Source organism: Miscanthus floridulus, chromosome 18 (assembly GCF_019320115.1).
Source record: "Miscanthus floridulus cultivar M001 chromosome 18, ASM1932011v1, whole genome shotgun sequence".
Taxonomy (NCBI): Eukaryota; Viridiplantae; Streptophyta; class Magnoliopsida; order Poales; family Poaceae; genus Miscanthus; species Miscanthus floridulus.
In genome coordinates, this window is record NC_089597.1 from 35907079 (window position 1) to 35930069 (window position 22991).

The window sequence follows — 22991 nt, forward strand, 5'->3', positions numbered from 1 at the left end:
TTTGACTGATTCAGCTCCTATCATGCTTGAATTTGGATTTCAAAAATCATCGAATCACTGTTTTCAACACTTAGCCATTTTTGTTCTAAGTCATACTCTGACAGTGCTGTCAGCCCGACTTTGGATCGATTTTACTCGGTGTACGATGAGAATTGGAACACGATCTTTGAACAACATTTGTAGCTGGTACCTTGGGCTACAAAACTCATGTTGGACATTTGCACGAAGGAGCCAAGGATCAGCGGATAAATCATCACGAAAACGCGCTGTCAGACCTCTCCGATCGCGACTGAATCGACTGAATCGATCGGCACAGTGGCCGACCGGCTTCAGAGCAGAGCCGCCGCGTGGAGGGTCCGTCGGCCGCGCGTCGCCGTTGCCCTGACCGCGCAGGCCACGCCGCGCCCGAGCGAGCCTTCATCACGCCAACGCCCGCCCGCACCCAGCCGCACCCCATTTTCGCGTTTCCTCGGCTTTTCTTCCTCGCCGCAGCAGCCGCCGAGCTCTCGGAGCCCCGCCATCGCCTTAGCCGACGCCAGCTCGCCCTCGCTGCTCCTCCACCCCGGCAACGCCTCCACTAGTGCCCCCGCGACTCACTGCGCCCGCCCGTGCCCGTTGACCACGCTCGGTAAGCTCCAGCCGCGTGCACCGGCTCGTCGGAGTCTCGCCGCCGTACTCCGTTCTCGTGGCCACGCCGCCACAGTCCCCTTCTCCAAGCGTTAGCTAGTGCGCTAGGTCCGCCGTAGTACCCTAGTGCTCGTCCGAGCCTTAGATCGAGCCACCGTGGACGTCGCCGGCGTTTTGCCGTGGTCCAGCCTCGCCGTTCCGCCATGGCCGCCGCCGCTAGCTCTAGGGTCAGCAATAAGGCCGGCCAAGTGGCTCAATAGGTTCGCCAGGTCATGTAGGTCCTACCCTGATGACCTCACCGCCGGCGAAGCTCGCCGTCGTCGAGCCGCAGCCGCGCAGTGCCCAGCAGCGCCGCTGCTCTGCTCTGTGTCAATGACGCGTGGGGTCCCCTGACCAGCGGGTCCCACCTGTCAGCGACAGCAGTAGTGTAGGCTAAACCATTTTGAATCCAGTTTTTGATTGGTTTTGTTATTTTTGTATCTGCAGATTGGTAGCTCCAAAAATGTTGAAATAAATATAGTTGTGTTCCTTAGGAAGTGTAGTATTTAGGAAAAATATGTTCTTGGCTTCAACAGTAGAAAATTTTGGAGATTTAAATAGGGATTTCAAATGTGCTTTTGAATGCATTTAAATTTGTTTATTTTATATCTAGAGTTCCTGTGCTCCAAAAATTATGAAATTTTTGTGGTAGGCTATTCTTGTTATACATGAGCTTGGATAAAAATTTGAGGACCAGTGCATGTGTAGATCTATAGTTGTAGATTTTTCTTTTATAAATAGTTAATCCTTGCATGAATTTTTATAAATTAATTATAAGTCCAAAATTCATGAAATTAATTGGAGGTGATACTAGTACCATATAGGATGTTAAGAAAAATAAGAAATCTGTTGCTTGACACTTTTCAATAGGATTTTCCATTTATGCTATTTCAAGCCTTGCTTCCTTATCATTTTTGTATAGGATGTTCTACTTAGTAAAATGACATGAAATTTTTATAGTAGTCATTTGATAGCATTATTAAGGCTCTGTAAATTTCTGAGAATTTATTAAGCACATCTGATATATATTTATTATTTAACCTAGATATCTAAATAAAATAATAAAGGCAATTTAATAAATAGTTTGGGCTTTGCCATTATATTATCCTAACTATGTTTGGTATGCTTAAACTGTTGGTAGGTTCTAGGTTGTCAATTTGTGAATAATGACATGAAGTAGAGGTGTTATTACTTTATATTGCATGTTAAGTCATTTCCGGACTGATTCTAGAAAATGATGAGTTGCATGTTGAAACTGATGTAGACTGTAAAAATGGTTAATAACAAAGTTGTAGAAAATTTGATAAGCTTTCCAGAAAGTCCAGGATCACTAGATTTGGAATTGTAGAACTCCAGTTATGAGTGAAACAAGTAGATACTGTTTATGGCATAGTCGATGCATTGTAGAAGTAGTTAAGTAGTAAGCGAGAAGAGATATGCACCTACTCAAACAACGTGATGCACTTGTTAACATATATGCATTCGTAATACTTATACCATACTCATGCATCTAGGATCGGAGGAAGAAATCACGTTGCTGGAATTCGAAGAAGCAGAGGAAGGGAACCCGCAGGAGGAATCCGCAAGCCGCAGCTCCCGAAGGCGTGGAGCAGAACCCTGAAGAGCTTCCGGAGTGCCCTGACCATCGTCCTACTTCCTTTCTACGAGGCAAGCCCCGGAGCATTATAAGTCTCCCAGTAATTTACAAATGTTTACTTACGTATTTATGATTGATGCATTAGGTTATAAGAGTTGAATGAAACCACTTGATGCATGTACATTCCTTGTCCAGATATTACACCTTTAACCGGTATAGGTCCAGGATCGAATATATATATGCTTAGCCATGCTTAGACCGGTAGAAGTCGGGTGATGTCCTGTCACCTGCGAGATATAGGTGGATACCGGAGCACGGTTGGCTATATCTGCTATCGTGGAACAGAACCATGAGGTAAAAGTAAATTGAGACCGGACGGGAAGTCGATAGGGAAGCAACAAGGCATGGAGGTCTTGGGTGTGGACTTATCCCCGTCTGTGTCGATTAAGGACCGTACCGTTGTTGGCGCTTCTGACAAGATTGAACGCATGCCTCTCACTTAGCTGGCCGGATAACTCGTTCCGACCGCGAAGCCGAGTAATTCAACTCAGGCCGGGAATCGTTCTGTTGTGCGCTCCTTCCGGGGAACGATCAGACTGAGCCCAAGGGCAGGCTTGGCCTGAGCATCCTGGCATCTGGTGTTCCAGATTGTGCGGCGCAGTACGAACCCGCGAAATGTGTACCGGAGTTGTACCAAAGGTGACCTAAGACTATCGTGGCTGGTAGATCTGGGTTTGTGTTAGGAATAAATTCCCAGCTGGTTGAAATCGATTCGAATCGCCGTCTCTCCCGGATAGTGAGAAACTTGGCTAGTCCCAACATCGTAGTAACTGTGTTATGAAACATGATGGTTCGGATGAATATGGAATTATATTACCTGCTATGGTTACTATTGTATGATTCTAAATAATATACCACATGTTTGGCACAGGGTAGTTGCTAATCTAGAAATGGATAGTTATAATTAACTTGATAAAGGAATCACAAGTGTACAAAGATTAATTGCCTTTTTCGCAAAAATGTTGTCAAGTTACGTCCACTTATACAGCCTTGCATAATCCTTGGAGTCATTTATTTCTGGTTCATGACGGGTAAGTCTAGCTGAGTACCTTCTCGTACTCAGGGTTTATTTTCCCATTGTTGCAGATGGCACTGTGTATCATGGTTATTGCAAGAGTTGCTTCTATCCCGCTGTGGATGAGGAGTAAGCCTTGGGCAGGCTTCTTTAGTAATTCCTATCTTTGCTTTTGTGGATCGTGATCTGGCATGGCACTGTATCAAACTACGTTGGAAACTTATCTTCGAACTTATTTGCTTCCGCTTTAATTATCAAACTTGGTTTGTAATAACTTTCTATTCGTACTCTGATGATGAAAAGTATCTGTGAACTTTATGTAATTTGTGGCATGTATGTTGAATCCTGTACGATCTTGGTTGTTGTAAATCGTTTATCGAGACCCGTCGTGGTACTCGACGGACTACCGGGTTTATATGGGTTCAAGTATAACAGTGCAACCGCTTGCGGATTGCCATTATACTTGTATTCTTATAAATTGGTCGGTTCTGCGACAGCTGGCATCAGAGCAAGATTCAACGTTAATTGTCACAAGTGTATTTAAAACAAAAGTTTTTGTTTTCCAAAAACCCTTCTCTAGCAACTAATAGTCAAATAATAGGTATTTGAAATCTAAAGTGTGCCATTGATCACTTTCCTTATGCCCAAATTAAGGACTATTAGGTGGCTATTTAAGTACTAACATGGGGGTTTTTACTTCGTCGTCCATACGGCGTGCTATAGTATGGATGCCATTCACTTGAGTGGTAATGTATGGATCAAATGCCTCTACGCCAAGGTAAGATGAGTGTATGACCGCAAGATGTGAGCGTGCGGTCGGGAAGAGTTAGCTTTGGTACGGCTATGTATACATGCTTGCATGTGTATATGGTACGTATTTAATTGTGGGTTTAAATTCTTAACGGGTAGATTGATACGGAAGTATATGTATGGGTATAGCATATATGAAAGTATTTACAATTCCATTCTGCATATTTCATTATGGGTTTAGGGCTGAAATAAAATTTTATGCAGGTACACTAACAACGAAACGTGTAGATCGACTAGTTACGATATTTATGAGAGAACGTATGTATGCCACCGTGTCTACCGTTAGAAACAAATTTTTCCTAAGTTTGTGAGGACGTACGGCACGAGCATGCATCATGTTAAAATACCATTCACATAATTACAATTGTTCCTCCCCTTATAAAATTCTTACTCGTTTATGTAACTCTTATCCATTATGGCATTGTCTCACCAAGGGTACATGTTAATGGTACAGATGGCACGCACCAAGCAGACTGCTCGCAAGTCCACCGGAGGAAGAGCTCCTAGCCGTCAGCTTGCTCCACGTACCCGTCAACGTCACACGTTCCTTGGAGAGTTTGGGATGCCTACACTCTTATGGAGAGTGCTCAGCTATGTAGGTTATCCTGATGGAATGGAACCCCGCTACTTCTGGGCGAATGAGCGGTTGGGAGAAGGTCTCTTAGTTACTGTGGAGGCCATTGTTCGTCCCCGAGGTGACGATTCTGAGTGGACAGGCTGGTGTTATGAGTCTACTGGCAGGACTGCTGAAGAAGCAGCTGGCAGGGCAGCCTTTGGGATCTTGAGGGATATCATGGATCGTTTTCCTCAGGAGCTGGCAGCCGCTTTGGTTGGAGTCTTTCCAAGAGGTAACCCATCCACTGACTCATGGCAGCAGGCAAGAGGAAGATCTTTGGAAATTGGTGCAGCAGAAGGGCAGAACAGTGATAACCCTGCAATGAGCGCCATGTTCGCAACGATGAGAGTGTTAGATGGAGTTGAGGGTAGCCTCAGACGTGTGTCTGGTGCTCTTGGTCATGCCCGTGAAGACCGACGTCAGCTTCAGAGGGAGCACGACATCGAGGTTGAGAGGCTCACTGAAGAGATGACTCGGTTAACTCACCAACGGAATGCAGCCTGGTCCAGGGAAGATGTCCTGAGAGCTCGACAGTTTGAGCTGGAACAGCAGCTGGCCAATGCGGAAGAATACAATGATAATCTGCATGAAGAGGTTCATCTACTGCACAATCAGCTCCACCCTTATGTACCACCTGGAGCCGCAGAAATGGATCTAGAGGGGTACGAAGGAAGAAGAAGAAGTGGCACCTGAAGAAGAAGTAGAACCTGGGGAAGGAGATGATTCTGCGTCTGACCTCGATAGTGATCATGATGAGGATTAGATCGCTTAGCGTGTAGTGGGAAGACTAATGTATCACTTTTATTTATGTAATGGACCTGTAGTTCCAAGTTGGCATTAGTAATCAGACTATCATGTAATGTTAATCGCACGTTTGGACGAACGTCAATGCAATTCCAGTTCTTTGTCGTGAATCACGCTTTAAATTGCATGCGTTATGAGCACGATAAGTGGTCAAATTGGTGATGTCATGTTGCGAGAAAGAATTATTATGCCTCTGTTTTTATTGTGATTTTGAGAATTTTCTCCAGTAATTTCAGTTTGGCATGAATATCTAATTCATCTGCAATCTCTTGGCATCGACCAATAATCGCTTATTGTTGCAACTTCGCAGATGACGCGCACCCGTGCAGGAGCTAGTAGCAGCCAGGATGGCAACCATGATGACTTGCCACCCCCACCCCCGCCGTCTGCTCAGGAGTTCTTTGCCCAGTTCCTGGGTAGCCAGAGGACAATGGAAGAAGCCTTTGCGCCTCATCGCGCAAAACACTGCTCGTGGCCACCCACAGCAACCAGGGGCTGAGCCAAATCAGCACAGTTCATTCAAGGAGTTCCTGGACACGAAGCCGCCAATCTTCAAGGTGGCTGAGGAACCACTGCAGGCCGATGAGTGGCTGAATACCATCGAGCAGAAATTTCGTCTGCTAAGAGTCACAGAGCACCTGAAAGCAGAATATGCTTCTCATCAATTACAAGGACCAGCAGGAATCTGGTGGACGCACTTTCTGTCGTCTCTGCCTGCTAATGCGAGAGTGACCTGGGATCAATTCAAGTTGGCTTTTAGAGGACACCATATTCCCCCGGGCCTGATGCGCATGAAAGCAGCAGAATTTATGAGGCTCACTCAGGGAACCAAGTCACTCACAGAATATATGCACGCATTCAACAACTTGTCAAGATATGCTCCAAGTTTCGTGGATACTGAAGAGAAAAAGATTGAGAGTTTCAAGCGAGGGTCTGGGTACCAAATTAATGAAGACTATGGCAAACTCCCGATGTGCCACGTACAATGAAGTTCATTAGTGATGCCTTGACCCAAGAAAATCACAACAACATGCATGCAGTTGCTAAAGGTCGCAAGAGGGCCTATGAGGCCGGTGCATCCGGATCTTTCCAGTCGAAAGCGCCTATCACAGCTAGGCCACAATTCCGTCCACCTGCACCCAAGTTCAGGCCTCCACCACCGAAAGCTCAGAATAACAGGCCACAGAAACCATTTCGTAAGGCGTTTACTATTGCCTTACCAAAAGGAAATGGCAATCAGGACAGCTCAGCCGGATTCAAAAGTAATCAACCTTGTTTCAACTGCAACCAACTAGGGTCATTGGTCCAAGGAGTGCCCCCACCCCAAGAGGAATGGCAACCCCACGCAGAACAATCAGAGGCAGGTGAATGCCAGGGCACGTCAGGGACAAGTGCATTATACTGCTGTGGAGGAAGTGCCCGCCGGAGAAGTTGTCACGGCTGGTATGTTTCTTGTCAACAAGCATCCCGCTGTTGTTTTATTTGATTCAGGAGCTTCTCATTCATTTATGAGTCAAGCATTTGCATCTAGACATGATCAAGAAATAATAGAAGTAAGTAAAGGGGGTTTTAACATAAGTTCAGCAGGGGGAACAGTTACTACCAAAAAGATAGTCAAAAATGTACTCATTTTGATACAAGGGAGGGAGTACACAACAGATTTGATAATATTGCCAGGATTGTCGATAAGTGTAATCTTAGGCATGAATTGGATGAAGTATCATGGTGCTCTTATTGACACTAGCACCCGTACCATTATGTTGAGAGAACCCACGGGAGGGAATGCTTTTCTAGTCCCACTCTCCCGCGATTTCGAACCCCAACATCTAGCCTGTGCTATCCAAGCCACCACCATATGTGATATCCCAGTGGTTTGTGAGTTTCCGGATGTATTTCCAGAGGAATTACCAGGTCTACCACCGGATAGGGACGTGGAATTTAAGATCGAATTAGTGCCAGGTACCGCACCCATATCCAGAAGGCCATATAGAATGCCACCCAATGAGTTAGCAGAACTTAAGGTTCAATTGCAAGATCTATTGGACAAAGGTCTTATCCAACCTAGCTCATCTCCGTGGGGATGCCCGGCATTGTTCGTGAAAAAGAAGGATAAGTCACTAAGAATGTGTGTAGATTACAGACCACTCAATGCTGTGACCATCAAGAACAAATATCCGTTACCCCGCATCGACATCTTGTTCGATCAGCTAGCGAAGGCAAAGGTATTCTCCAAAATTGACTTGAGGTCAGGTTACCATCAGATAAAGATCAGACCGGAGGATATACCCAAAACTGCTTTCTCTACTAGGTACGGCTTATACGAGTATTTGGTTATGTCTTTCGGACTAACAAATGCTCCAGCCTACTTTATGTACCTGATGAACTCGGTATTCATGCCCGAACTTGATAAGTTCGTAGTCGTGTTTATCGATGACATATTGATTTATTCAGAAAATGAGTCAGATCATGAAGAGCATCTGAGGATTGTCCTATCCAGACTCAGGGAACATAAGCTATATGCCAAGTTGAGCAAATGTGAATTTTGGTTGAGCAAAGTACCATTTTTAGGTCACATTTTATCCAGAGATGGAATCTCAGTAGACCCATCAAAAGTACAAGAGGTCATGGATTGGAAAGCCCCAACTTCGGTGCATGAAGTTCGGAGTTTCCTAGGGTTAGCAGGATACTATCGTCGGTTTATTCCAGACTTTCTCAAAATAGCTAAGCCTATGACCAGACTACTTCAGAAAGATGAGAAGTACAAGTGGACATCAGAATGTGAAACAGCTTTTCACACCCTCAGAACTTTGTTGACTACAGCACCTGTGCTAGCACAACCAGACATTGAAAAGCCTTTTGATGTATTTTGTGATGCATCAGGAATAGGTTTGGGATGTGTACTTATGCAAGAAGGGAGAGTAATTGCATATGCCTCTCGGCAACTGAGAAAACATGAAGTCAACTACCCTACACATGATTTGGAACTTGCAGCCGTTGTCCATGCACTAAAGATATGGAGACATTACTTGTTGGGCAATGTATGTCATATCTATACTGACCACAAAAGCCTCAAGTATATCTTTACCCAGCCGGAACTGAACATGAGACAACGTAGATGGTTGGAATTGATTAAGGACTATAATTTAGAAGTGCATTACCATCCGGGTAAGGCTAATGTAGTAGCCGATGCACTTAGTCGAAAGTCCCATTGCAACACAGTGGAAGCGCTATTGGAAGATGGATTCAACTTGCTACATCCTGCTGTACTACACAATATCACAATCAGTTGTTCGCTTGAGGGCAGAATCATAGAGCTACAGCAGACTGATGTAGGAATAAGTCACATCAAGAGAAAAATGCAAGAGCAAGAGACCAAACACTTTAGGTTGGACGAAAGAGGTGTGTTATGGTTTGAGGACCGACTAGTGGTGCCAAAAGACCGTGAGCTAAGGAATCAGATTTTAGAAGAAGCTCACTCCTCCAAATTGTCTATCCACCCGGGTAGTAGTAAGATGTATCAAGATTTGAAAACCCGTTTTTGGTGGACTAAGATGAAGAAAGAGATCGCAGCCTATGTTGCAAGGTGTGATAACTGCAGTAGAGTGAAAGCCGTCCATATGAAAACCGCTGGATTACTTCAGCCATTGCCTATTCCAGGATGGAAATGGGAGGAAATCAGTATGGACTTTATTACAGGCCTTCCAACAACACCACAAGGTCACGATTCAATCTGGGTCATTGTTGATCGTCTCACCAAGTCAGCACACTTCGTACCCGTGAACACGCGGTATATAGTTGGGAAATACGCTGAAATATATGTTGCCCAGATCGTGAGATTGCATGGAGTACCCAGGACCATAATCTCAGATAGAGGACCACAGTTCATAGCTCGTTTCTGGGAGCACCTACACCAAGCTTTGGGAACCAAGCTAATCAGGAGTTCAGCCTATCATCCGCAAACGTCAGGACAGACAGAGCGAGTAAACCAAATCCTAGAAGATTTACTTAGGGCTTGTGTTATATCTTCAAAAGGTTCATGGGAGAAATGGCTACCTTTAGCTGAATTCTCCTATAACAACAGTTATCAAGCGAGTATCAAAATGGCTCCATTTGAAGCCTTGTATGGCAGAAAGTGCAGAACTCCATTGAATTGGATTGAGCCCGGTGAAAGGAGATATTTTGGTATTGATTTTGTCAATGAAGCCGAAGAACAAGTACGTATCATCCAACAACACATGAAGGCAGCTCAATCAAGACAGAAAAGTTATGCCGATAGAAGAAGAAGACCACTAACTTTTGAAGTAGGTGACTATGTGTACTTGAGAGTATCACCCATGAAAGGTGTGAAGAGATTTGGGATGAAAAAGAAGCTTTCACCAAGATATGTAGGGCCATACAAAATTTTGGAACGAAAAGGAAATGTTGCGTACAAGCTACAACTACCACCAGAGATGAGTGCAATCTTTGATGTGTTCCATGTTTCGCAGCTAAAGAAATGTCTTCGAGTACCGGAAGAAGCTATTGCACCCACCAACGTGCAGCTTCAATCGGATCTGACCTATGAAGAAAAGCCAATTCGAGTATTAGAAGTGATGGAGAGAGTAACAAGGAGTAAGATCATTAAGTTCTATAAGGTAGGTGTGGAACAATCATAGTGAACAAGATGCTACATGGGAAAGAGAAGATTATCTGCAAGAAGTTTATCCCGCCTTTTTCCAAGAATGGTAGGTCTTGCAAATCTCGGGACGAGATTTTTATAAGGGGGAGGGGCTGTAACACCTCGGGTGTTAGCCTTGCATAACTTGACTTGCATAACATGAGCATGAGCATCAAGCATTCATAAATCATCATTTACAATAGAAACATCTGATCGAAACATATGAAACATTGCTTGTTATTTCATGTTTCTTGTAACCTATGCATATGATCCTGTGCAAATAAATGCTAGTGTGTAATGTTGGTCACTATAACACCTTAGCTACACTTAGGTTAACAAAAGGAACCTTGTTCATGAAGACCACATTCCTTGATCAAGCATTTAAGTGTTATTTCATGTGTTGACCTGAATGGCTATATGAGTGACTACTACATGAAATGCTTAAATGACCTTGCAAATTACTCAAACATGCTTAGGATATCATCATGAACAACTTTGGTATTAAGTGCTAAGGCTAGTTTGGTCATTTAACCATGGGTTGTGTATGTAGCATGTTTTCAAGGTGACATGTTTGACTAAAGTTGAACTAGGTGTTAGGGACCTTGCATGGAAGAGTTCACTAAAACAATGTTGTAGTGTTTAACATAAGGAACAACTTTGATATTTGGGCCTTTGACTGATTCAGCTCCTATCATGCTTGAATTTGGATTTCAAAAATCATCGAATCACTGTTTTCAACACTTAGCCATTTTTGTTCTAAGTCATACTCTGACAGTGCTGTCAGCCCGACTTTGGATCGATTTTACTCGGTGTACGATGAGAATTGGAACACGATCTTTGAACAACATTTGTAGCTGGTACCTTGGGCTACAAAACTCATGTTGGACATTTGCACGAAGGAGCCAAGGATCAGCGGATAAATCATCACGAAAACGCGCTGTCAGACCTCTCCGATCGCGACTGAATCGACTGAATCGATCGGCACAGTGGCCGACCGGCTTCAGAGCAGAGCCGCCGCGTGGAGGGTCCGTCGGCCGCGCGTCGCCGTTGCCCTGACCGCGCAGGCCACGCCGCGCCCGAGCGAGCCTTCATCACGCCAACGCCCGCCCGCACCCAGCCGCACCCCATTTTCGCGTTTCCTCGGCTTTTCTTCCTCGCCGCAGCAGCCGCCGAGCTCTCGGAGCCCCGCCATCGCCTTAGCCGACGCCAGCTCGCCCTCGCTGCTCCTCCACCCCGGCAACGCCTCCACTAGTGCCCCCGCGACTCACTGCGCCCGCCCGTGCCCGTTGACCACGCTCGGTAAGCTCCAGCCGCGTGCACCGGCTCGTCGGAGTCTCGCCGCCGTACTCCGTTCTCGTGGCCACGCCGCCACAGTCCCCTTCTCCAAGCGTTAGCTAGTGCGCTAGGTCCGCCGTAGTACCCTAGTGCTCGTCCGAGCCTTAGATCGAGCCACCGTGGACGTCGCCGGCGTTTTGCCGTGGTCCAGCCTCGCCGTTCCGCCATGGCCGCCGCCGCTAGCTCTAGGGTCAGCAATAAGGCCGGCCAAGTGGCTCAATAGGTTCGCCAGGTCATGTAGGTCCTACCCTGATGACCTCACCGCCGGCGAAGCTCGCCGTCGTCGAGCCGCAGCCGCGCAGTGCCCAGCAGCGCCGCTGCTCTGCTCTGTGTCAATGACGCGTGGGGTCCCCTGACCAGCGGGTCCCACCTGTCAGCGACAGCAGTAGTGTAGGCTAAACCATTTTGAATCCAGTTTTTGATTGGTTTTGTTATTTTTGTATCTGCAGATTGGTAGCTCCAAAAATGTTGAAATAAATATAGTTGTGTTCCTTAGGAAGTGTAGTATTTAGGAAAAATATGTTCTTGGCTTCAACAGTAGAAAATTTTGGAGATTTAAATAGGGATTTCAAATGTGCTTTTGAATGCATTTAAATTTGTTTATTTTATATCTAGAGTTCCTGTGCTCCAAAAATTATGAAATTTTTGTGGTAGGCTATTCTTGTTATACATGAGCTTGGATAAAAATTTGAGGACCAGTGCATGTGTAGATCTATAGTTGTAGATTTTTCTTTTATAAATAGTTAATCCTTGCATGAATTTTTATAAATTAATTATAAGTCCAAAATTCATGAAATTAATTGGAGGTGATACTAGTACCATATAGGATGTTAAGAAAAATAAGAAATCTGTTGCTTGACACTTTTCAATAGGATTTTCCATTTATGCTATTTCAAGCCTTGCTTCCTTATCATTTTTGTATAGGATGTTTTACTTAGTAAAATGACATGAAATTTTTATAGTAGTCATTTGATAGCATTATTAAGGCTCTGTAAATTTCTGAGAATTTATTAAGCACATCTGATATATATTTATTATTTAACCTAGATATCTAAATAAAATAATAAAGGCAATTTAATAAATAGTTTGGGCTTTGCCATTATATTATCCTAACTATGTTTGGTATGCTTAAACTGTTGGTAGGTTCTAGGTTGTCAATTTGTGAATAATGACATGAAGTAGAGGTGTTATTACTTTATATTGCATGTTAAGTCATTTCCGGACTGATTCTAGAAAATGATGAGTTGCATGTTGAAACTGATGTAGACTGTAAAAATGGTTAATAACAAAGTTGTAGAAAATTTGATAAGCTTTCCAGAAAGTCCAGGATCACTAGATTTGGAATTGTAGAACTCCAGTTATGAGTGAAACAAGTAGATACTGTTTATGGCATAGTCGATGCATTGTAGAAGTAGTTAAGTAGTAAGCGAGAAGAGATATGCACCTACTCAAACAACGTGATGCACTTGTTAACATATATGCATTCGTAATACTTATACCATACTCATGCATCTAGGATCGGAGGAAGAAATCACGTTGCTGGAATTCGAAGAAGCAGAGGAAGGGAACCCGCAGGAGGAATCCGCAAGCCGCAGCTCCCGAAGGCGTGGAGCAGAACCCTGAAGAGCTTCCGGAGTGCCCTGACCATCGTCCTACTTCCTTTCTACGAGGCAAGCCCCGGAGCATTATAAGTCTCCCAGTAATTTACAAATGTTTACTTACGTATTTATGATTGATGCATTAGGTTATAAGAGTTGAATGAAACCACTTGATGCATGTACATTCCTTGTCCAGATATTACACCTTTAACCGGTATAGGTCCAGGATCGAATATATATATGCTTAGCCATGCTTAGACCGGTAGAAGTCGGGTGATGTCCTGTCACCTGCGAGATATAGGTGGATACCGGAGCACGGTTGGCTATATCTGCTATCGTGGAACAGAACCATGAGGTAAAAGTAAATTGAGACCGGACGGGAAGTCGATAGGGAAGCAACAAGGCATGGAGGTCTTGGGTGTGGACTTATCCCCGTCTGTGTCGATTAAGGACCGTACCGTTGTTGGCGCTTCTGACAAGATTGAACGCATGCCTCTCACTTAGCTGGCCGGATAACTCGTTCCGACCGCGAAGCCGAGTAATTCAACTCAGGCCGGGAATCGTTCTGTTGTGCGCTCCTTCCGGGGAACGATCAGACTGAGCCCAAGGGCAGGCTTGGCCTGAGCATCCTGGCATCTGGTGTTCCAGATTGTGCGGCGCAGTACGAACCCGCGAAATGTGTACCGGAGTTGTACCAAAGGTGACCTAAGACTATCGTGGCTGGTAGATCTGGGTTTGTGTTAGGAATAAATTCCCAGCTGGTTGAAATCGATTCGAATCGCCGTCTCTCCCGGATAGTGAGAAACTTGGCTAGTCCCAACATCGTAGTAACTGTGTTATGAAACATGATGGTTCGGATGAATATGGAATTATATTACCTGCTATGGTTACTATTGTATGATTCTAAATAATATACCACATGTTTGGCACAGGGTAGTTGCTAATCTAGAAATGGATAGTTATAATTAACTTGATAAAGGAATCACAAGTGTACAAAGATTAATTGCCTTTTTCGCAAAAATGTTGTCAAGTTACGTCCACTTATACAGCCTTGCATAATCCTTGGAGTCATTTATTTCTGGTTCATGACGGGTAAGTCTAGCTGAGTACCTTCTCGTACTCAGGGTTTATTTTCCCATTGTTGCAGATGGCACTGTGTATCATGGTTATTGCAAGAGTTGCTTCTATCCCGCTGTGGATGAGGAGTAAGCCTTGGGCAGGCTTCTTTAGTAATTCCTATCTTTGCTTTTGTGGATCGTGATCTGGCATGGCACTGTATCAAACTACGTTGGAAACTTATCTTCGAACTTATTTGCTTCCGCTTTAATTATCAAACTTGGTTTGTAATAACTTTCTATTCGTACTCTGAGGATGAAAAGTATCTGTGAACTTTATGTAATTTGTGGCATGTATATTGAATCCTGTACGATCTTGGTTGTTGTAAATCGTTTATCGAGACCCGTCGTGGTACTCGACGGACTACCGGGTTTATATGGGTTCAAGTATAACAGTGCAACAGCTTGCGGATTGCCATTATACTTGTATTCTTATAAATTGGTCGGTTCTGCGACACTAACCACCCCAAGGTAGCTACTTAATGAAAAAATTTCGTTTTAACATTTTATGGGACTGTATATACATGTGTTAGAAGATTCATGCATGTTTGAGGTCTAGGGTTAACTCTTATGATAAATAATTTAATAGCAAAAGGTTACCCTGATCATGACATCAGCCTGCACAGGCTTCACCGTCTGATTAGGGTGCTTTGATCTCATTTCATCGAAGCTCGGATCGAAGTAGTGAGCCTATATAGATTAAGAGTGGTGCTTACGTTATAGCTTGCCTGTGAATACGGCTAGGCCTCTGGATAGTTAGTGGTAGGTGATAAAGGTGGTGGTCGGGAGGCCTGGGCCCTTCCCCTTCTATCTGGTGGACCCTCTGGTGGTGTGTTCTTCGTGGATGAAGTTTAGCATCAATTGGATTGTCGACTAAAGTTTGGCGGACCCACGGATCCAAGAGAGCATCTATTTCCACTATTTGATCTTCCACCGAAGTTAATCAATGGATGGGTGGAATTGGACCTGTGCTTCTTCGACTTGGGCTAGCTTGGAGGGCTAGGAGGGCCTGCACTAGGACGGGCGACCCCTCCCCCTAGTAGCCCAATTTGGTCCAAATTTGCTTGTGGGCCCTGCATGTTAGAGATTTTCCAATATATGCATACTTGGCCCAAAGTTGAACTATAAAATCATGTGTTATGTTAGTGTTCATCTCAAAATGGCACTTTTGTTTACAGTGAATGATGGTTAACAAACGTCAACACCCCCCAAATTAGGGAGGCCTTCAAATCAACGCCCTTAGCCCTCATTTCTGGGGACTCTCTTATTGGCCCCTACTTGGGCATTGAAGTTGTTAATCACCCATGCATGATTGGAAACCCACATGTGTGCCCTCCTCCATGGCCACACATCGCTGAATTGAGGCTTCTCACCACTGAATCGAAGTCACTCGACGTCTCCTTGTCGTGCTCAGCTGGTGCCACCTCATTGCGGCATGCTCTGTCGGGGCGACAATGCTGCCTCACTCTATGCCCCGCTTCCTCGATGCCTCTCCACGCCACGCTTGATTAGCGCCGCCTCGCACCACGTTGCTCCACATGAGGTTTTGGGAGAAGAGTGGAGAGATATCTAAACAAGGGGGGGGGGGGGGAGTATTCTGTGGACCTGAGGTAGGGGGAAAAGGAAAAAACATTGGACCTAATATCTAGTGGGTCCTATTAATTTGAGGGCAGGGATGGAGAGGATATTGAAGTAGATAGCTGAATTTAAGGGATCAAAAAATAGTGGAGCCCTCAAACCCCAAATAGGGACCCCGGTTTTGGGAGCCATTACTCACGTTGGTCTATGTATACTTTATATCCTATTTGCAATTATTTTTTACTTTATTATTTTTTACTTTATCTATAAAACAACATCCTACATGACCATGTTTCGTTTAAGAAAAATAACAATAACATGTGGCATACTCATAGCTATACTAGAAAGCTGGCACGCTAACCAAATACTCTTAGCAGGTTCAAAATTTGGCAATGAGGCTTGGTAGCAAACTAAAAATCATTTCTAGCCCTAATTTTGTCACTGCCCCAACTTGCTCATGACCAAGAGTTGCTTGGCTTGTTAGGTTAGTACATGGGCGCATTTGGTACAACTCTGCTTGACTAGTACAATAACTTATTTTGACTTCGGCTCGAGAAGCAGTCCTACTAGTGTAGCTGAATTGTTTAGAAAAAAAAATTGGTAAAACAATTTCTCATGGTAGATAGAAATAGTAAAATATCTATAATATCCTTTCTCCCTATTTTTCTCCTCTCATGTCTAGTTTCTCGCACTATCGCCTACAACACTGGTGCGCAAAAGTAGATCTTACCTCGCTAGCAACCCACATAGCTAGTGGAAGCTCCTTTTTTAGTTTCGCCATGTGACAATGGGATGTGAGACTATGTTTCTCGGGATACATGTGAGGAGCAGCTATAGTTTCACTCGTTTGGTACGTTAACCTGCAAAACGGCTCTATGGGCAGTTGTTTCTCGCACCGTCGCCTACGACATTGGAGTGCAAAAGTGGATCTTACCTCGCTAACAGCCCACAAAGCTAGTGGAAGCTCCTTTTTCAGTTTCGCCATATGACAACGGCCTATAAGACTTTGTTTCCCTAGATACACGTGAGGAGCTGCTACGGTTTCTCGTTTGGTATGTTAATAGCATCTTCAACAGCCTTTCAAAATCTCACTCTCTAAATCATCATTTGAAGAGCCATCTGCATAAGAATCGCTTTCTATATCTTTTCGCTTACCAACAGTTTTTCTATATCTCATGCGGACTCTAGAGAGCCTTCTCGTCTTCTATTTTTAGCTAGCGAAAAATCCAGAATAGAAGATGGCTATATTTAGATGAAGTCGTTGGAGGATGTTTTTCAATAAAATCTCTATTCCTGTCGTTTAGAAAGGATCCGGAGAGTATCTTGCATAAGTAAAAAAACGGCTCTAAGGGCAGTTGTGGCAGTTGTAGAATCTATATCAAACACGTCCTATGGCCTATATACAAACATGGCTACTCTTCGTCATGGGTGGAAGGGTATTTCAGTCATTTTGGTTCTCGGGTTGGGTCGCGTACACACGCCACGCTGGATTAGACTCAGCGCGCAGCATTCATTCAGCTAGCGAGCGAGAGAGAAAGAGGGGAATACAAAGGAGGGGGCGAGGCGGCCGGACAGGGAGCCGAGCGCAAGAGCTCAGGCTTCGCTGCGAAACCCCAGACCTCGCGCCGCCCCTTCCCCTCCCCGGCGTCGTCCTCGCTCTCCGATCCAAGATGGTGAGTATCTACGACCCACCCCTGTTCTGTTCGTACCGATCCCCCCGATTTTCTCGCCGTTTTTAGTGAGATCTTTTGGTATCTGAATCGGTTTGTGCGGGAATCGCTCCCTTCTATGTTCCCTCCACGGTTTCGATTCGTGGGTTAACTGGTTTAGTCTGATGTGTGAACTGTTGGAATCTGATGTTTATTTTTTCTTTTAAAAATGATAGCTGATTATGTGTGGTGTGTGTGCACTGTACAGTATAAGCTGGGGAGAGGAAACCGCGACAAGGTGCAGCAGTTCATGACCATAACCGGTGCCAGGTATGATTGTTTAATTGATGTTGAAATTGAAACGAATTATTGTGGCCATTGGCAAGGTAGCTAGTAGCTTAGCTACATGGCATCTTAGTGGTTAATTTGTTGGTCGAAATCTTACTGAGATTGTGCATGATATAATAGTTTAAGATGCACTAAAATTGTTACGATCCATGTATGATATGCTTGTTTGGTCTACTATGGATACGGAATTTAGTGCTTGTCATAATATTGTTCTTCTAAAATCCTGTAGCAGTTCTGGGCCATCCACCTTTTATCAAGTACACATATAGAAATCCATTTTGTTGCTTTCTATGCGGTGCTGCATTCTGTCTCATTCTTGTGTATGCATATACCTGCACAGAAATCCTACTAGCTTTGGAATGCAAATTTCAAGTGTACTAGGCACCTTAAAGTCTTGCTTTTAACAATGGTGCCATAATATGAATCATTTTGGTTGCTCTACAATATAGATATCTAGACTAGATGAATTTTTATAGCTGGCAGTCCTGAAAGGATGTCCTTTAGAAAACTTCAATTTAAGTGCATAGGACATATTGATCAGGAATATAAAAATACATGCAACCCCAAGGTTCCAGTTATATAACACAAATTTAGTGAGCAATTTTTATCACCTAATGCAGTGAGAAGGTTGCCCTTCAGGCACTGAAAGCTAGTGATTGGCACTTGGAAGGAGCTTTTGACTTATTCTATAGCCAACCTCAGATTTCTGCGGTCAATACTCGGCATCTTGAAGATATTTTCAACAGATATAAAGGTATCAGTTTCCATTGCCTTAACTAACCTTTGAGATCTTAATTTCCTTGGTGTTTACCTGATACATTTGGATTTCATACACTGTTATGTACAATGCTATACTATAAGGTCCATAACACATACATTGCACTGTTAGAAAAAAATGCTCTCTTACCTTTTTTTCATTTTCGAATTAGGACTTCATTGTGTATTTTGTTTTTGTTGGCAGAACCTGATGGTGATATGATCATGGTGGAAGGAATATCTCAACTTTGCAATGATCTGCAGGTAATGAGCATTTATTTTCATCTGTAAATAGCCGTTCACCATATTCTCACTTCATTTGCAGCTGTAGGAATGTGTAGTGCTTAATCCATTTGATTGCAAATAGAAAAGAAAATATGGGCATTGATATAGTTTGTGAGGTAGCATTTTAATGGTTAATTGCTACCAGATATTTTTAGATTTTAAATAGTAGAGTACTACTATGAAGCTATATATGGATAGATTCAGCAATGCCAATTTTGTGTGGCCAATCCATATACCTTTGTTTTTCATTGATATGCAATCCTGGAATTTCCTGTTGAAATGGACCTCAAGCAATGTGTGTATAGGGGGACAGTGTATCAGTTTAACATACATTTAACGTTGGACAAACCCTTAATTTTTGCTTCAATTATTATGGTTTATCTCAATGTTGTTGAAGAGATAGATGTCACTAGCAGTCTTAGTTTTCTTTGACACTAGGGATCAGGTTTTATTGAATTTTGCTTGGCTTTCTTGTTTGTACATGTCGGTTTATTGGATTATTGCACTGTGCCTGTCTCTTGCAAGTGATTTAGCGTGTTGTTTGGTTTGTACATCCGTAACGCAAATGGAAATAAAATTAGTTCAAATGGTATGTCTTGCCGTAATATCCACAGCTTTAATTCGTTTCCATTTATGTTACCAAAGCTACAACCAAACAACACCTAGGCTGGATCATGACTTGTGAGTTTTGAGTTTGAAACTGCCATTTACTAGCGTCTATATCTCGTGAGGGTTTGGAAAACACAAATTGCTGCTTATATAAGTTGCCATTTATTGTGTTGAAGGGAAGGTGCTTGTAACGCATGCATTTTGTTTTGTACCTTATGCTACCTATTAGTGGCACCAACATTCCATTATTTCTGATGCATATATTTCATCTTTATTTTACAGGTGGATCCACAGGATATTGTCATGGTATGTGATTAGCTTCTTCTGAACTGACTTGTTTTTACTAAAAGTTTGTTTGCAAATTAGTTCTGTGGCAGAGAGTAGTGTGGAATGGTCTGCTGGAGCTACATTCAGTTCTATCTTATGTTGCATAGTGTTTGCACGGAATTTTTCGTAAGTTTGCAATTATATGCCTTTAGTAAGTTTGCACGAGAACCAAGTGATAACTTGGTTGGTAGAGCATCTAGTTGAGGGGTTGCTAACCTGGGCTCGAGCCCGGATGCGTGTATGTCATGTGAGTACCTTCCAAAAGGGTTAGGTACTCCCCTTTCTTAAGACAGCCAAGTGGACGTCTTCTCTCCATGGTCAAGTTTTTTATGCTTATTCTATATTTAAATAAACATGACCATCTTTGGATCATTATTGCTCCTAGTCATATAGTCATGTGTGCTGTTAACAGCTTGTCATATCATGGCACATGAAAGCCGCCACAATGTGTGAATTTACTCGTCAGGAATTCATTGGTGGACTGCAGTCAATTGGGTGAGTGCTGTGTGCAGTTGCGATATTCCCATATGAAGTTGATCCCAGATCCTGGGTTGTTCATTATATAGTTCCTTTTTAGTAAGTTTTGTTGGTATTTGCAGGGTAGATTCAATCGAGAAGTTTCGTGGAAAATTACCATCATTACGAGCTGAGCTAAAAGATGACAGTGAGTTTCCTTTATTTCAGGCAAAACTTTGATTATGTTTGGCTTATTAGAGTTTAGATGTGGCCATGGTTATTAAGGCGTCACTTCAGCATTGCTTAAGCAGCAGAGCAGTCCAGGCTCCAGGGTTGCCTCAGTGCAAAGGTGATGCCCTGTGGCCTTATGTTATGCGCATGCTGATGCCCCCTTGGTTCTGCCTTCTCCTTGTCGATTCTGCTGCTGGCCCGCTCGATTTTGCTTCTGCTGGCTTGATTTCTTCCATCTCCTGCTTGTCAATTGCTCAATCTGGAAGGGGACGGCGGTGGCTGTTGATCTGAGAGCGCTGGCCAGTGAGGGAGGGGAAGTAGAGGGGCGGAGGGAAGGGCAGAGCAGCGCATCTGGAGAGGGGCGGAGGGAAGCAGAGCAGGCATCCGGGCGAAGGTGGAACGGCAGAGAACGAGGGAGATAAGAGAGGGAGGGATTGGGATCAGGATCGGGAGTTTGATGAAGCCACTTCAGGACGGGGAGGGGCACATGAGCTGTCAGGTAGGCTGGGCGAGCCCACTTCTTACTGAAGGCGGTATAGTCAGTCGCCACGTCTCGCCTTACCGCCTTGATAACCATGGATGTGGCCACTTGATAGTTCGAAAGCTTTTCTCCAATGTATGTGAAGTCTGCAGCTCTGCATTCACGGCAAATGGGTTTCCTTTACTTGAGAATTACTCCCTCTGTCCCTTTTTATCTGTCGTTCTCACTTCTCAAGAAGTCAAACATACTTAACTTTGACTAAATATATAAAAAGGAAACATTAATATTTATAGTACATAATTAGTATCGTTAGATAGATCGTTGAATCTATTTTCATAACAAATTTATTTAAGATACAAATATTGCTAATATTTTCTACAAACTTATCAAACTTTAGAAAGTTTGACTGACATCCACGGCGACATTTAAATAGGGACTGAGGAAGTATAGATATTTAGAGTGAAATAATGTTTTCTTATTCATCTCTAACCAGTGTGTTTACACTTACCTCTCCAGATAAGTTCCGTGATATATACGACTTTGCATTCACTTGGGCAAGGGAAAAGGTTAGCCCATATTTCATCCAGTATTTATAGAGGTTATTCATATTTGTATGCTGTTGGAAAATTCATCTTTATTCATCAAATAGTATAATACTATTTTCTGTATTTTTTTTTAACATATTCCCTTATTTGACAGGGTCAAAAGTCTCTCTCACTGGAGACTGCTATTGGAATGTGGCAGTTGCTATTTGCTGAAAGGAACTGGCCTCTTCTCGAGCATTGGTGTCAGTTTTTACAGGTATAGCTGAAGTCAAAGGCAGTTTCACTAATTTCATTATCAGAGTTGAAGCATCAGGTTCAGGTGTTACTTTTCTCAAAGTTAAAGCATAAGGTGTTACTTGTTCCTCATCTTGAGCTCTTCAAATTTCAGGTCAGGCACAATAAAGCCATATCTAGAGACACATGGGCCCAGCTGCTGGAATTTGTAAAGGTACTTCACTACTTTTGTCTATTTTACCTCCCTTGCAAGTGGAACTCCAGCTGTAGCTTGTGGTTAAATTAGATGCCCAGTTCGAATGCAAATGTATTGCATTTAGATGGTCAGTTTATGCCACTACAATCTGACAGAAAACTTTATTGATATTATTGAGATGTGTTCCATCTGATTGAGGTTTATTAGCTTTAGTTGCTAGGTAGTTTTAAAATCTGTGTTTCTTAAGTCTTGTTCATTCAAGCTAAGCTCTGAGCAGCTGCATCGCTCAGAAGCAACATACAGTTTTGTTCATCAGTAATAGTAATTCAGTATGTCACCTATTAAGTTCAAGAGGTTTCCATGTTTTTCTTGAAGAACTCCTTGCCGTTACGCTGCCTTTTGCAAATTATGATTATTATTTTGTTTTCTCGCAGACGATCGATCCACAGTTATCCAACTATGACGACGAAGGTGCCTGGCCCTACCTCATAGACGAATTTGTGGAATACCTGACTGAGAATGGATTCGTCCAGCGTAAAAGATGAACAACGGGGAGGCTTCCTTCTCCAAACAATGGTTGGGCTGTACAAACATGATTTATCTCGGTCGGCACGACGCCCAGGACCCGATGTTGGCACTCCTGCTCAATCCATTCACCAAACTGTTGGCATATCATTGAATTTGCTTATAAACGCGGGGAGACATAACTCTTTAGCCTGGGAAGTGGTGGCTGTCAGCCTGCGATCGTGAACTGGAACTTATCGAGAATGCAATGGAGAGTTTGGGACTCATCGTTTCTATCTCCTCTCCTCCCAAGTCTAGCAGGAACGCTCGACACTTTGCATAACTATTTGCCTTGTTGATTGGTGCTGTGCGCCTGTGCCCACGGGACTCGGCTATTGTTGTTTCCCACGAGTAATGATAGGACTCGCTAGGGTTTATTTCTGATCTCTGATGAGAGTTGGGGATAAGTTCGATTTGGGGTGGTTGTATCAATGGTATACACGGCCGGCCACCTTTCGC

At 43.5% G+C, this 22991-nt stretch overlaps 1 protein-coding gene across 1 annotated transcript; it reads left to right on the top strand.

Annotated features, from left to right (window-relative positions):
* Positions 1-17308: 17308 nt before the first annotated feature.
* Positions 17309-22770, top strand: LOC136520052 (uncharacterized). The gene is made up of 11 exons (XM_066513453.1): positions 17309-17524; positions 17769-17830; positions 18469-18602; positions 18810-18868; positions 19781-19804; positions 20238-20320; positions 20425-20489; positions 21510-21559; positions 21693-21794; positions 21927-21986; positions 22403-22770. Exons 1-11 carry the CDS (start codon positions 17522-17524, stop codon positions 22511-22513), a joined length of 753 nt encoding a protein of 250 aa, XP_066369550.1. The 5' UTR covers positions 17309-17521; the 3' UTR covers positions 22514-22770.
* The last annotated feature ends 221 nt before the right edge of the window (positions 22771-22991 follow it).